Below are 13,903 nucleotides of genomic sequence, written 5' to 3' on the forward strand. Positions count from 1 at the left end.
GATAACTGCATCATGAGTTCAAACGCCACCAATGCAGTTTCGAGAATTTGATTTCAATTAAAGGTATATCTGGAAAATAAGCAAATCCAGAATTTTAACTTTGGCTGTGAAAGGGTCCAACTGTTGTTAAAATTCAACCCCCTTTTAAGGTAGTAATCCTGTCAGCCTGGTTTGGATGGAACCACACCAACAAGACTGACTCTTAATTACCCTGTGAATGGCCAGTGCATCACTCTGCTGTCCCCAGGATGAAGGGACTGAAACCAGGCGACTGCTTGGCTTTGAATCTTTCCAGCTGACCCTGCCAGGGCTCCTCCTTGCCATTTAGGTTTGGTGCCAATGTTGGCAGAGTTGTGCTTTCAGTGAAATATTTCTGTTCTGCCCAGTTTCCAGAGCTCCCTGGCAGGGATCCCAGCTCCTGCTCACCATCTCTGGCAAAATGAATGGACGGCAATCAAATCAGTTATTGCAAGCTCTGGGACAGAGCTCCCTGTTTGAGTCCAGCTGCAGCTATTGTTGGCCATGGTGGGTAATTTGGCCAAACAGGGTGATGCCAGCCTATCAATCCTGATTGCCAATATCAATGGCAGATAGCAACAGAGACAGAGTCTCCAAGTCAGCTCCTACCCTGCCTAAGGCAGTGGCAGTTCAGAGTGTCTGCCAATCCACTAAGAGTACATGGACCGACCTATAAAACAGGACTGCAGAAAAGAAAGACCATGTTACAGAAACAGGACATTTGTACAACTGGTCTTTGGCCGTATCTATGATCCACATGATCCTCCTCCTACCCTACATTATAACCATAGCAACGTAATCCAATCTTCCTCTCTCCCTTGTGTATGTATCCACCTTCATGTTAAATGTATCTGCACTATACACTGTGACCACTCCCTCTGGGAGCCACTTCGACAATCTCCCCGTTCTCCAGAGGATGGGGAATGGAAGAGCTTCCTCCTGAATCGCCCACTGGATTTATTAAGGACTGTGATGTGTTAATGGCCCTCAGCTGGTTTTGTTTGTAAATTGGAGCCAGGATGATTTCAGCGCTGACTGATCAGAGTTAAGGACCATTCCGGTTTGTATAATTAGGCTGTCCATCACCACTGTGCACTCCCTCCGCCTATGGAGGTATAAAACAGAAGAGAGGCCTCTTCCTCGTTTTCTCTCTGTCTCTCATTCTCTCTCTCGCTCTTTCGTTCTCTTTCTCTTCTCCAGTAAGACTCCCTGCAAAGGTCTTTGACCAAGTTGTTCCGTAAAATGTGACTTGGAGTGAAATCTTTATTGGATAATCGCACCTGTGACTTTGATCTTTTACGGTTTGAAGGCGCTCTATAAATGCAGGTTGTTGTTACAAAGTGGGAGTTGCAAAACCATGTGGTTGTCATGTCCTGCCAAATTCAGTGTCCAGACTCAGAAGGTGTATGTTTGACTCCCTCTCCCAATGGTACATTGCAGTTCCGCAACTCTGCCATCAATGATCAAGTGTGTGGAAGAAAACAACGGAATTGATAAGAGGATCTCCCGGTTCGTGCTTCCCATTGGAGCTACGGTCAACATGGATGGAGCAGCTTTATTTCAGAGTATTGCTGCTGTCTTCATTGCGAATTTAAATGGTATTACCTTGGATGCAGGACAGATCTTCACCATTATGTAAGGACCAAGTTCTTATTTTACCCTTTTTGTTAACTTATGAAAATCCCTCTCTATCTGCTGTGTTCATTAGCCTCACCACATTCTCTTTAGTTCATCCCGAGAGGAACAGCCTCAGTTAAAATAATGTGGAGTTCCCCAGGTCCCACTCCAAGTAAACAGGCATTAGGTGTAGGACGCTGCTTGGGCCCTGCTCTGTCACTCAGTACGATTGAGGCTGATCTAGTTATAGCCTGAGCTCCCCTTCCCTTTCACCCCACCCCCATTACCCTTGAACCTCCTTACCTACCAAAGACCTCGCTAACCCAGCTTTGACTGAAGTTGTTGACCCAGCCTTCATAGTTGTGTCTGGGGAAGAGAATTCCACAGATTAGTGACCCTCTGAGAGAAGGAAACCTCCACATCTCTGACATAAAACGGGGACCTGTTACTCTTAAAATGTGTTCCAATGTGCCAACATTCTTCATCAAGTCTCTTCCTTAAATCTTTCCATAAGATCATCTCTCTTTCATCCAAACTCATAAGGATACAGCCCAACCTGGCCACATGTGAATATTTTTAAAAATTCATTCATGAGGGTGTTGCTGGCCAGCCTAGCATTTATTGCCCATCCCAAAGAGTCAACCAAATTGTGCTGGGTCTGGAGTCACTTGTAGGCCAGACCAGGTAAGGATGACATTTTTCTTCCCTGAACGACATTAGTGAATCAGATGGGTTTTGTTTCTCCTGACAATTGACATTGGACTCATGGTCATCATTAGACTCTTAATTCCAGATTTTTATTAAATTCAAATTCCACATCTGCCGTGGTGGGATTCGAACCTGGCTCCCCTAGGACATTGCCTGGGTATCTGGGTTAATGGTTTGGTGATAATACCCACCAGGCTGTTGTCGCCCCTGAATGGTTACTTCAGTTCAAACCCATACTAGCTTTATGCTGCAGACCCAGAATCACAGAATGTTACAGTCCATGAGGAGGCCATTCAGCCCATAGGTTGCTGAAACCCCTGGCCTTAGAAAAAATGAACTTCCAACAAGGAACACAGGCCCTTGCTTTGAAAGGAGCCTTTCTTTTTCTCTGATAATGTCCATAACAGACCTGCTCCAAATTCATCGTGAGCTTTGCTGCCTGTATCTTATGGTGAACCAAGGACTGTTTTCCTGTTGCTGCTGATCTCTGTTGGCTTCCTGTTTGGTGCAATGCCTTGATTTTAAATGTTCCAACATCTTTTCATTCCCCTCCACAACCTTAACCTCCATAACCCTCTCTAATCCTTCACCCCTCTGGGTTGGACCTGTTGAGCACCTCGCGATTCCCATTGCCCCATCATCAGTGGCCAGGCCTTCAGTTGCCTGGGCCCCGACCTCTCGATTTCCCATCCCAACCCTTTCTGCCTCACCATCTCTCCATTGCATTTAAGACACTCCTCAAAACCAACTCTCTGATTGCAACGTCCTCAAAACTAAGTTTTGTTTGATAATGTCTGCTCTGAGGTACCTTGGACCATTTACCTTTGGGTTAAAAGTGATATATGAATGCAAGTCATTCTTATTGTACAAAAACAGGAAGTCCTGGAGAAATTCAGCAGATCTGCCACAGCCTGTGGAGAGAGAAAACAGAGTTAATGTTTCGAGACCAGTCTGACTTCTTCAAACCAGCTGGAATTTCAGATTCTGCATTAGTCTGTGGAAGGGTCACTGGACTCGAGGCATTAACGCTGTTTCTCTCTCCACAGATGCTGCCAGACCTGCTGAGTTCCTCCAGCTCTTTCTCCTTTTATTTCTGATCTGCTTTTCTTGTTGTTTTTGGAGCTCAGGTGCATGTGTTCCTGAACTCGAGCAGATCATTGTGTACTGTTGCAGGCCTCACATTATAGGAAGGATGTGAATGCATTGGAGAGAGTGAGAGAGATTGTGTGGAAATAATTCCCAAGAATGGTTCCGGGGATGAGAAGCTTCAGTGATGAGGATAGATTGAAAAGTTTAGGACAATTCTCCTCAGACAGAAGAAAGCTGAGAGGAGACTTGATGAAGATTTTAAACACTACGAGTGGGCTAAATAGAGTAGAGAGGGAGAAGTCTTTAAAAGAGAAAAGAACGAGAGGGTCACAGATTGAAAGTGATATGCAAATAGAGCAATGCAGATATCAGGTAAAACTTTTTCACCCAGTGAGTAGTTAGGGTCTGGAATGTGCTGCCTGGAAATGTGCTGGAGGCAGGTTCAAATGAACTGCTCAAGAGGGATTTAACTGGTGATTTGTGTCTGTAGGGGTAGGGGGGAAAAATAGGTGATTAGCAATAGGTGAAAGAGCCAGTGCAGGCAAGATGGGCTGAATAGCCTCATTCTGCACTCTAATAATTTTGTAACGATTCAGTGTGTGGATTTGGAAAGAGACAGATCTGAGGATTTCATTTTCTGGGCTGCCTGTTTGGCCGTTCTGACTCAGTCATGGATGATTGTTGGAAAGTAGCGAAGAGAATGTTTTCTGGTGTTTGAGACACTGCCTCGGGAGGAGGGAGACAAGGAGAACACTACAGGAAGAATCAGGGAAATTAACCTTCACTCACAGTGATGTTTATGGTTATATCAGGACATGGCTCTCACCCTGAGATTTAACATTAAACAAACAAGTGGCTCTCCCTCACTGGCATGCCCACCTTGACGATCCTGAGCTGCCTGGACAGGACAGAGAGTTTTGGTCCCAAGATTTGAAGATGTAGAATTATTGTTCAACAATATCTTAGAGAGGGGTACTACCCAGTGGTCCGTAGGATGTTTCCCGGCAGTAGGGGATTTCAGACAGTTGAGAGGATATAATGTTTCTGAAACAACTTTGCTAAAAGGAAACCTCATTTTGTGTTGGTCTCACATCAGACTCTTACCTTTTGCTATTGTGGCTTTCCTGCTTCTAGATTTCTCCAAGAGAATCCAGACAGTTTCTAAGTAAGCCAGGTTGTGCTGGATGTGATCTATGGCATTTGTGCTGAGCAGGTACAGAGAGAGAGAGAGAGAGAGAGAGAGACAATGAGTAGGAGAATGTTTGAATTGTCAGGTCTGAAGATATTCCAGGCTCGCAGTATGGTTCCAGTTACAGAGGAACCAACATGGTAATGTTACAAAGCTGGAAGCGGACAGTTATTGAGAGGGACAGTGGGACAAGCAGCTTGGGTCAGGAACAGGGAAGAGCCTCAAACCTATTGCAGCATGAAATCAGAGAGAGGAATGTGAAATAACTGCACCTCGTATGTCTGAAAGCTGATCCAGTATTTACTCAGTTCCCATCTCCACAAATAAATTGTCATCTTTTCTTTGAGTCTCCTCATTATTCAAAACTGAAGCTGATGCTAACTCAGCAAATTGCTCACCTGAACATGAAAGGTGAATCAGACCAGCCTCTTTTCGACAGTTCCCAGGCAACAAAAAGGTCCTTACTTTCCGTCTTTCCAGCAGTTTTCCTCTTTAAACACAAATTTTTTCTGATTTTGACAGAAGGTGCTGACCAATGGTTTTTACCTGCCAGCTGTGTTTGCAGTGAATTCACATACTCAGTCCATTTCTCGATCCATTAATCTTTGTATCATCCGAGAGGCTGAGGACATTTGGATCAATGAATCTGCTATTACTTGTAAACTTTGTTAGTTAAACCATTCCTCCTCATCCTTCTCAATCTGCCCTGTAGCTTGTGACAGAAATGACCACAATGTCATCCTCCAACCCCTCTCTGCTGGTGTCCACCTGACTGTGGCCGGCTCTTACCCAGCTCATCAGAACCAGGGAATCTCTTCCTGCTCCACCCGGTATCCCTCGAGGATTGCTCTTTACTCCTGCCTGTTTTTCATCAACATGTTGCCCATCAGCAATTCCACCCACGGGTCCAGGGTTAGCTTCCCACACATACACTCACGTACCCCTACCCGTTGGCTGTGTTTAGGTTATCCAACTGCTTCTCCATTTCGGACAAACAAGGAGTTCCTTAAATTAAGTATTGGGAAGACTGAAGCCATTGTCTCTGGTCCCTGCACCAAATGCGTCCCTCGCCCTGCCAACATAATTTCCCCCTGAAATAACCTCGAGAGCCACTCGATACAAGGCAACTAGAGATGAACAACAAATACCAGCCTTGCCAGTGATGCCCACATCCCAAACAAGAATGAAGGAACAGCCTGAGGCTCAGCCAGACTATTCACAGCCTTGGTGCCACACTGGATCCCAAGTTCTCGCCTGGTATTCAAATCACCAGCAACGTCACTCATTGGTCCACTGCAGCTTATTATACTGTTGCATCCTCCATTAACTACTCCAATCCATTCCTAGTGGATCTCCCTCCTACCACCCTCCAAAATCTTCAGCTGATCTCAAACCCTGTCGAAAGCCCGTCTCCTCACATGCACTGCATCTCTTTTATCGGCCCTGTGCTCACGGACATCCTTTGGCTGAGAATTTAAAAATTCTTCTGTGGCCTCATGCTTCCCTTACTCTGTAATCACCTCCAGCCACACATCTCTTGGACACCCAATCTCAGCGCCTTTGGCAGCTGTGCTTCAACTGCCTGAAGTTCTGGAATTCCCTCCCTACACCTCTCCACCCCTGCCACCCCTCCCCTAATTAAAACACCTCACGCATTCTGAACCAAACACAGAAATTGCTGGAGAAGCTTAGCAGGTCTGGCAGCATCTGTGGAGAGAGAAGCAGAGTCAACGTTTCAATACAACATCTTCAGAACTCGGGCATTAACTGTTCCTAGAAGATAGAACATAGAGCAATACAGTGCAGAACAGGCCCTTCAGTGCTCGATGTTGTGCCGGGCTGTGACCTAATCTAAGCCTCTCCCCCTACACTATCCCATCATCATCCATATGCTTATCCAAGGACTGGTTAAATGCCCCTAATGTGGCTGAGTTAATTACATTGGCAGGCAGGGCGTTCCACACCCTTACCACTGTCTGAGTAAAGAACCTGCCTCTGACATCTGTATTAAATCTATCACCCCTCAATTTGTAGCTACGCCCCCTTGTACAAGCTGAAGTCATCATACTTGGAAAAAGACTCTCACTGTCCACCCTATCTAATCCTCTGATCATCTTGTATGTCTCTATCAAATCCCTTCTTAGCCTCCTTCTCTCCAATGAGAACTGACCCAAGTCCCTCAGCCTTTCTTCATTAGGCCTTCGCTCTAGACCAGGCAACATCCTGGTAAATCTGCTCTGCACCTTTTCCAATGCTTCCACATCCTTCCTGTAATGGGGCGACCAGAAATGCACGCAATATTCCAAATGAGGCCGCATTAGTGTTTTGTACAGTTGCAGCATGACATCACGGCTCCTGAACTCAATCCCTCTACCAATAAAGCCTAACACACCGTAAGCCTTCTTAACAGCACTATCAACCTGGGTGGCAACTTTCAGGGATCTATGTACATGGACACCAAGATCTCTCTGCACATTCACGCTACCAAGAGTCTTTCCATTGACCTGGTATTCTGCCTTCCTATTATTCTTCCCAAAGTGTATCACCTCACATTTATCTGTATTAAACTCCATTTGCCACCCTTTCGGCCCAATTCTGCAGTTTATCCAAGTCTCCCTGCAACCTGCAATATTCTTCCACACTGTCCACCACTCCACCGACTTTAGTGTCATCTGCAAACTTACTCACCCATCCACCAATGCCTGCGTCCAAGTCATTTATCAAAATGACAAACAGCAGTGGTCCCAAAGCAAAAGTAATATTGTTACCTCAAAGTAACATTTGTTCACATTTAGATCAAAACCTACATCATCGCAGAGCAATTAGTCAGGGATCACACATTGAAGACAGAGATGAGGAGGAATTTCTTCTCTCGGAGGGGAGTGAATCTGTGGAATTCTTTACTGCAGAGGGCTGTCGAGGCTGCGCTATTCAGTATATTCAAGGTTGAGATAGATTTGTAATCTGTAAGGGGAGCCGAGGGTTATGGAGAAAAGGCAGGAAAGTGGAGTTGAGGGTCACCAAGTCACCACCATTGAATTGTGGAGCTGCCTCGATGGGCTGAATGGCCTAACCCTGGCCCTCTGTCTTCCGGTGTGCGGGAAAGAGGACAAACATGAGGAAAAAATGTGAGAAGGATGGGGTAGAAGTAGAGCAGAAACAACATCACGAGGTAGATGGTCAGTATGGCCTGTCTGTGCACTGTAAACTCAGTGCAGTGAGATGATAAGCGAGAGAGCTCAGTTCTTGTTGAAACGCTGCTCATTGTAACCACAGAGTCACTGCCACAGCTTCGAGTGTTGGAGCTGCTGGAATCCCAGCTGGAGCTGTGCTGACTATCGCAATCATCCTGGAAGCTATTGGACTGCCCACCAATGACCTTTCGCTCATATTAGCCGTTGACTGGATTGTGTAAGTACAGAAGATCTCATTATAGTCATTTAAATAATATTTAAACGTTCAATTCTTTATTTCCCTGTGTTTGGGATTTGTGCTTTTCCTTTATTCACACCTGGCCCTGGAAACGATGGGAAAATATGGATGGACTAATATTCTGAAAATGCTGACATGATTGATCTGAAATTAAACTTTCCAAACTCGAAAGTTATTTGGATAAATGTGTTATTGTCTGCTGAGTGAGCAGTAAGTTTAATGACTGGGCCTCTCGTTAATCCCATTAAACAAATTCCCAGCCAGGATCTCTCAGCAGACGTTCAGATAGTGGGCTGTAACTCTGAAACCTGGGGTCTTAACTCACAGTAGCCCCCTTCCCCTGTCACCCCTGCACTTGCTAAACTCCACTTGTTCCCAATCAAGAAAAATAGTAACTTCAAAATTCTTCTATGTTTTCACATTCCTTCACAGTCTCCCCAACTCTGTAACTATCTTTGACTGGCCCACTGCCCCCTCCACTCCACCCCAACCCCTGAGTTTCAGCACCCTCTTAATTCTGGCGTTGTGTACCTTTCTAATTCCCATCGCTCCACTGTTAGTGTTTGGGCCTTCAGCTGCCCTGAGCCCAAAGTTTGGGAATTCCTTCCCTAAACCCGTTTGCCTGGCTGTGCCCCTGAGGTGTGGCAGCTCACCATCACCTGCTCAAGGGCAGTTCGGGATGGGCAATGCCACATGCCCTAGAAAACTGCACCATATGTTTTATTTTTAAGACATTCCATAAAACTTTCTCCAACGTGAATATTTCTTTCTGGTACATTTTCAAATGTTGTTTTAAAAACATTTATGAAACATTTTGTTACATTAAAGGTGCTATGTAAATACAAGATGATGTTGTTCCCTTTGGAAGAAGGAAGTTGATACAGGGCAACGTTGAGTTTCATTGGAGCCATCCTTTTACAGAATGTGTATTGCCTCCTGCTGACACTGCATTGGTCAAATAATAGGAGCTGAACTTTGGGAATAGCAAAGAGATAATGGGAAGGGCAGATGCTGGAGAATCCAAGGTAACAAAGTGTGGAGCTGGATGAACACAGCAGACCAAGCAGCACAAAAGCTGACGTCTTGGGCCTAGACCCTTCATCAGGAAAGGGGGATGGGGAGAGGGTTCTGAAATAAATAGGGAGCGAGGGGGAGGCCCTACATTTAGGAATAGCAAGTTCTGTTTCTTATATGGGTTGTACGTTCATTATCCCAAGATGGGATTTGTTGCTCGTCACTAATCACTTTTGAACCGAATGACTTGCAAGGGCCATTTCGGAGGGAGTTAAGTGTGTCATTGCTGTGTGTCTGAAGTCACATGTAGGCCAGACCAGATATGGGCAGCAGATTTCCTTCCCTAAAAGATATTGGTGAGCCTGATGGGCTTTTATGACAGTTGTTACATGGTCATCATTGGGATAGCTTTTTATTCCAAATTTTAAATTGAACTCAAATTTCACCACCTGCCCTGATGCGGTTCAAATCCCTGTCCCCAGAGTGTTAGCCTGGGTTCTCAGTTCCTAACTGATCATGACATCACTACCATCTCGAGTTTTAACTGGGAATGGGGATACTCCTGATTAGATGTTTCCAAGAAACAAACTAACAAGGATAGGAATATTGGTGTCATAGCAACAGTGATCCATCATCAGACCTGACCAAGAGAGACTGTGAAACGCTTCAGAGACCACACCTCTGGAAGGATTTAGCCCCTGGAAGGGAATTTAATGTAGGCTTACCCCTGGGGCTACATGAGTTAAACAGAGGGAGGTCACACCAGCATTGTATTCTGTACTATGTAAACAGTTAAGGGGTGGTTTCATCGGGCTTTCAAGATACAAAAAGGGGAAGAAAGTGTAGGAAAGAGGTTTTCATTCATTGGGAAATTCAAGACTAAATCAGAGCCTGAACATTCAAGCGAGGCCTTTCAGGATTGAAATAAGGAGACTCTGATATAGAAAGGCTGCTGGACCATTCCAATTCTCTTACACAAATGACAATTACCATTAGATCAATTGTTCATTTAGAATCTGGGGATAGTGGACTGTTGTTAATGAGAGGTGATATAGGATGTGGGAGAGGTTTAAGAAGCTATGGATAAAGGCAGTTTTCTGTCTGAGACAACTCTTCAGAGGCCGGCTTCCCATCGCCAGTCACCCTTTATTTACAAATGCATGGCCTTTGCCAGGACCATTGCCTCTCACTGAGTCAGGCATTCAGGGACCCAATATCCCTGACATTCACAAGCATAAACAGAAATTGCTGGAAAAGCTCAGCAGGTCTGGCAGCATCTGCGGAGAGAAAGCAGAGTTAACATTTTGGGTCCAGTGACTGTTCCTCAGAATTCTTCTCCAGCATCTGCAGTTTTTTCAGTTTTTATCCCTGACATGTTCACCGTTTTATGTCAGGTAGGGCTCCCTGATTGGACCACAATGACAGCCCCAATCGGGGAACTCATATTTTATGAGGTCTAGCTGGCTGAACTTGTTATAACCACAACAATGACCAGGAAATGAACATTCAGGAAAAGGAGCTACATGCAGCTTTGAGCAATGTCTAAGAGAGCCAGCTGAGTGATGGGTCATTCCATCTACTGACACCTCAGCAAGCTCCATGAAATCAGGGACAATCATCAAAATTCTTAGAGAATATTGGCAGCTTGACTTTGGTCAATGCAATAGTGTCTTCACTTCTGATTGGTCCCTGAATAATACACATTGATGTTGAGCTGACCTAGACAATAGGTGGAAGTCTTGGGTAGGCCCCAGTTTGTACTGTGTTAGATAATTTCATTCAGGGTGGTAGTAGGGACACTGCAGGAGCTTGCATTGTCATCAAAAGCCAGGATCTTATTGGATGATGGAGGGGGCTGAATGGCCTCCTCATGCTCTTGAGAAATGTTTGGCTTCCCTCTTTCCAAGAGCTACTCAGTGCCCCCTCTCCACCCCGAGCCAGAATGTTTACCGTGGGTAGGGTTTGGGGAATGCTGTCTTTGAGCTCAGTGCTGGTGGTTTCTGCAAGGAAACAGGGGCTTGGGAAACCCTTACCCAGCTGGGTCCCCATGGAGCTGCTTTGGGAGGTATTGGAGAGCTGATTCCTGCCCCCCCCCCCCACCATGAGGAGTGTCGTGGGGCGGGGGATGGGGGTGTGCAGGGCATGGGGTGGTGCAGATAAGCAGAACCGCTGACAGTGTGTACTGACCGATGGCTGTGATTGTGAACAGGGACCGGAGCTGCACTGTGGTCAATGTCGAGGGCGATGCTCTGGGGGCAGGGATTCTTCACTATACCTGTTTGTCTGAACTGGAGCCAGTGAAAGCAGAACTGACAGGTGTGAAAGTTGAAGCGGTCGCTAACCCGAATTCAGAGGAGGAAACCTCTCCCCTGGTCACTTACGCAAAACAGCTGTCAACTCCCAGAAACACCATCGATCCAGAACCAAAGGAGTCTATACTCTGAAGGCATCAAAACACTCAAAACAAAACAACTTCTCCCAGTTTCAGAAATCCCTTTTTCATCTGAAAGCTACCTTCACATGGGGAGAGTAATCTTCTGTGTTAATGGTTGATTTTTGATTATTTAATGTGAATGTTGGTGTCAGTTCCTTCGTCATCTCCAAACTGATTATTTCACAATCATTTGATGTAGAAATCCGACATTAATCAGCAGAAAACATCCCTAACCAACATTCCATGAATATTAGATTCAGACGTCATGGGAACAGAGGGAACTACTGGGGATCTCAGTTATATGTGACCTTCCAACAACCTTTTAATGTTTAAGAACTTCAGTTACATTTGATATTTCTTCTTAACTGTCTTATTACTTTCTCCTATTTAAATATTCATAGAAAATGAAATTATGATGTTTTTATGTCTTTCCTCCTGCTGTAGATGAGACAGAAGGCTTCACCTGTTCTTTTGTCAATCATTAAGTTTTCCCACTGGGACAGTATTACATTGAGGTTTACAGTATTCTGTAAATCTCGCAATGAATGTGTTAAAGTGTGTTGGTGCTGTAAAAAGTTTGTAGATAGTTCGATGTTCATGGTCTCTATTACATAGCCCTCTTGGGGGGTCTGTACAGAGACAGTGCTTGAGCTGGTTCTACCATTTATCCCAGATGCAAGCAGAGTTGACCCTTTCACCCAAAGGATACTGGAGGATCTGGAACTTACTGCTTGTAAAGGCAGAGGCAGAAACTCTCACCTCTGTAAAATAAAAAAGCTCACTTTTTGATATGCACTTAAAATGTCACAGCAAGGCTATGGACCAAGACCTGGAAAGATGGGTTAGTTTGGTTAACTTTATTTCTTTAGAATGATAGGCCAAATAGCCTCCTTCTGCACTGTGAGTTTTCTCTGTTTCTAGAAGTTCATTTCTGGTGGGGCTTGAGGTGTTGCTTTAACCTGCTTGACCTTCTGCCTTAATGTTCCCTTCCTCTGTTTGACCCTAGCTACCTACTACTGCCTTGCAAGACATATTAATGGTTTAGCACTCTACACATAAACAATTGCAGTTAGCCCGGGTACATGCCCAGTGACACAGGGATGTATCTCACTGTTAGTCTCAACAGCTCACTGCAGCCATTCTCAAAGACCAACTTGCTAAGAGGTAGTCCGTTCCAAATGTGGGATTCAGGAACGATTCATGACGAGCCCAGGTAGAACTTTGTTTCACCATACACATGTATACTAACCTCCACACTCACTTCATATCAAAGCAAATTGCAGAATCTGCAGAGCTAAATTCTTTAAGAAATTAAACAGGAAAGCAGTTTTCCCGAGGAACCTTAACAACACTTTATCCAATGAAGTAGTTGTATTCTGTGTAACTCAATGTCATTGGATAACAGTGAGCAAAATTTTCCTTAATTTCAAAACTTTATTTGCAGTCTGAAGTGATTGTGATATGATGAGGAAATGTTTAGTTGAAATGAATCGATTACAGTTTCTTTTGAACTGATGCTCTTTTTGTTTTAAAAAGTGTTGAGCTTTACTGTACATGTTGATAAATATATTTAATCAGTTGTTTCAGCTGAAGTATAATGTTAATTCTGATCCTACTCTTCAAATCCTACAAGGCCTCATCCCATTCCATAACTCAACCCAACCCAATCCAATACATGCCAATACAACCCAACCCAGCCCAACACAAGACAACCCAACCCAATCCAATACAACCCATCCGATACCAACACAACCCAACACAGCCTAGCACAACCCAATCCAACACAACCCGACTTGACCCTGCCCAACCAGACCCAAGCCATGCCAAACCAACCCAACCTAATGTGACCTAACATAACCAACACAAACGAAACCAAACTAATAAAATGTGAGGCTGGACGAACACAGTAGGCCAAGCAGCATCTCAGGAGCACAAAAGCTGACGTTTCGGGCCTAGACCCTTCATCACCCTCTCTGATGAAGGGTCTAGGCCTGAAACGTCAGCTTTTGTGCTCCTGAGATGCTGCTTGGCCTGCTGTGTTCGTCCAGCCTCACATTTTATTAGCTTGGAATCTCCAGCATCTGCAGTTCCCATTATCTCTGATACAAACGAAACCAAACCCAACCCAACACAATAAAACCCGATGTGGCACAGTACAATACAACCCAGACCAACCAAAGCAGCACAATATAATAGGGTAAAGCCACTGCAGTAGAGATAACACACTTGCAGATGGACAATGCTACTTTCGTCTTCCTCCTTCATATGATATGAATTCTCACCTGTCCCTGGTGAATCTGCTCCTGTAGATTTACTGACCTGATTGATCACTGGGTCTCTTCTCCCTCTGGCTGATCCCATCTGCCTGGTTGAAGTTTTATTTGGGCATTGAGAATTGGACT

General features: G+C 44.8%; 1 protein-coding gene across 3 annotated transcripts in view; it reads left to right on the forward strand.

The window, feature by feature from the left end:
• The window catches only part of slc1a4 (solute carrier family 1 member 4), a 39,009-nt gene extending 25,617 nt beyond the window's left edge, over nt 1-13,392 (forward strand). For all 3 annotated transcript variants that reach the window (XM_059648307.1, XM_059648309.1, XM_059648308.1), the window contains exons 6-8: nt 1,459-1,653; nt 7,898-8,032; nt 11,277-13,392. In XM_059648307.1, the coding sequence (XP_059504290.1) occupies nt 1,459-1,653; nt 7,898-8,032; nt 11,277-11,511 (565 nt within the window). In that variant the 3' untranslated portion in view covers nt 11,512-13,392. The remainder of the gene's footprint in view (nt 1-1,458; nt 1,654-7,897; nt 8,033-11,276) is intronic.
• Nucleotides 13,393-13,903: the final 511 nt, after the last annotated feature.

This window comes from Stegostoma tigrinum, chromosome 9 (genome assembly GCF_030684315.1).
Source record: "Stegostoma tigrinum isolate sSteTig4 chromosome 9, sSteTig4.hap1, whole genome shotgun sequence".
Classification (NCBI taxonomy): Eukaryota; Metazoa; Chordata; class Chondrichthyes; order Orectolobiformes; family Stegostomatidae; genus Stegostoma; species Stegostoma tigrinum.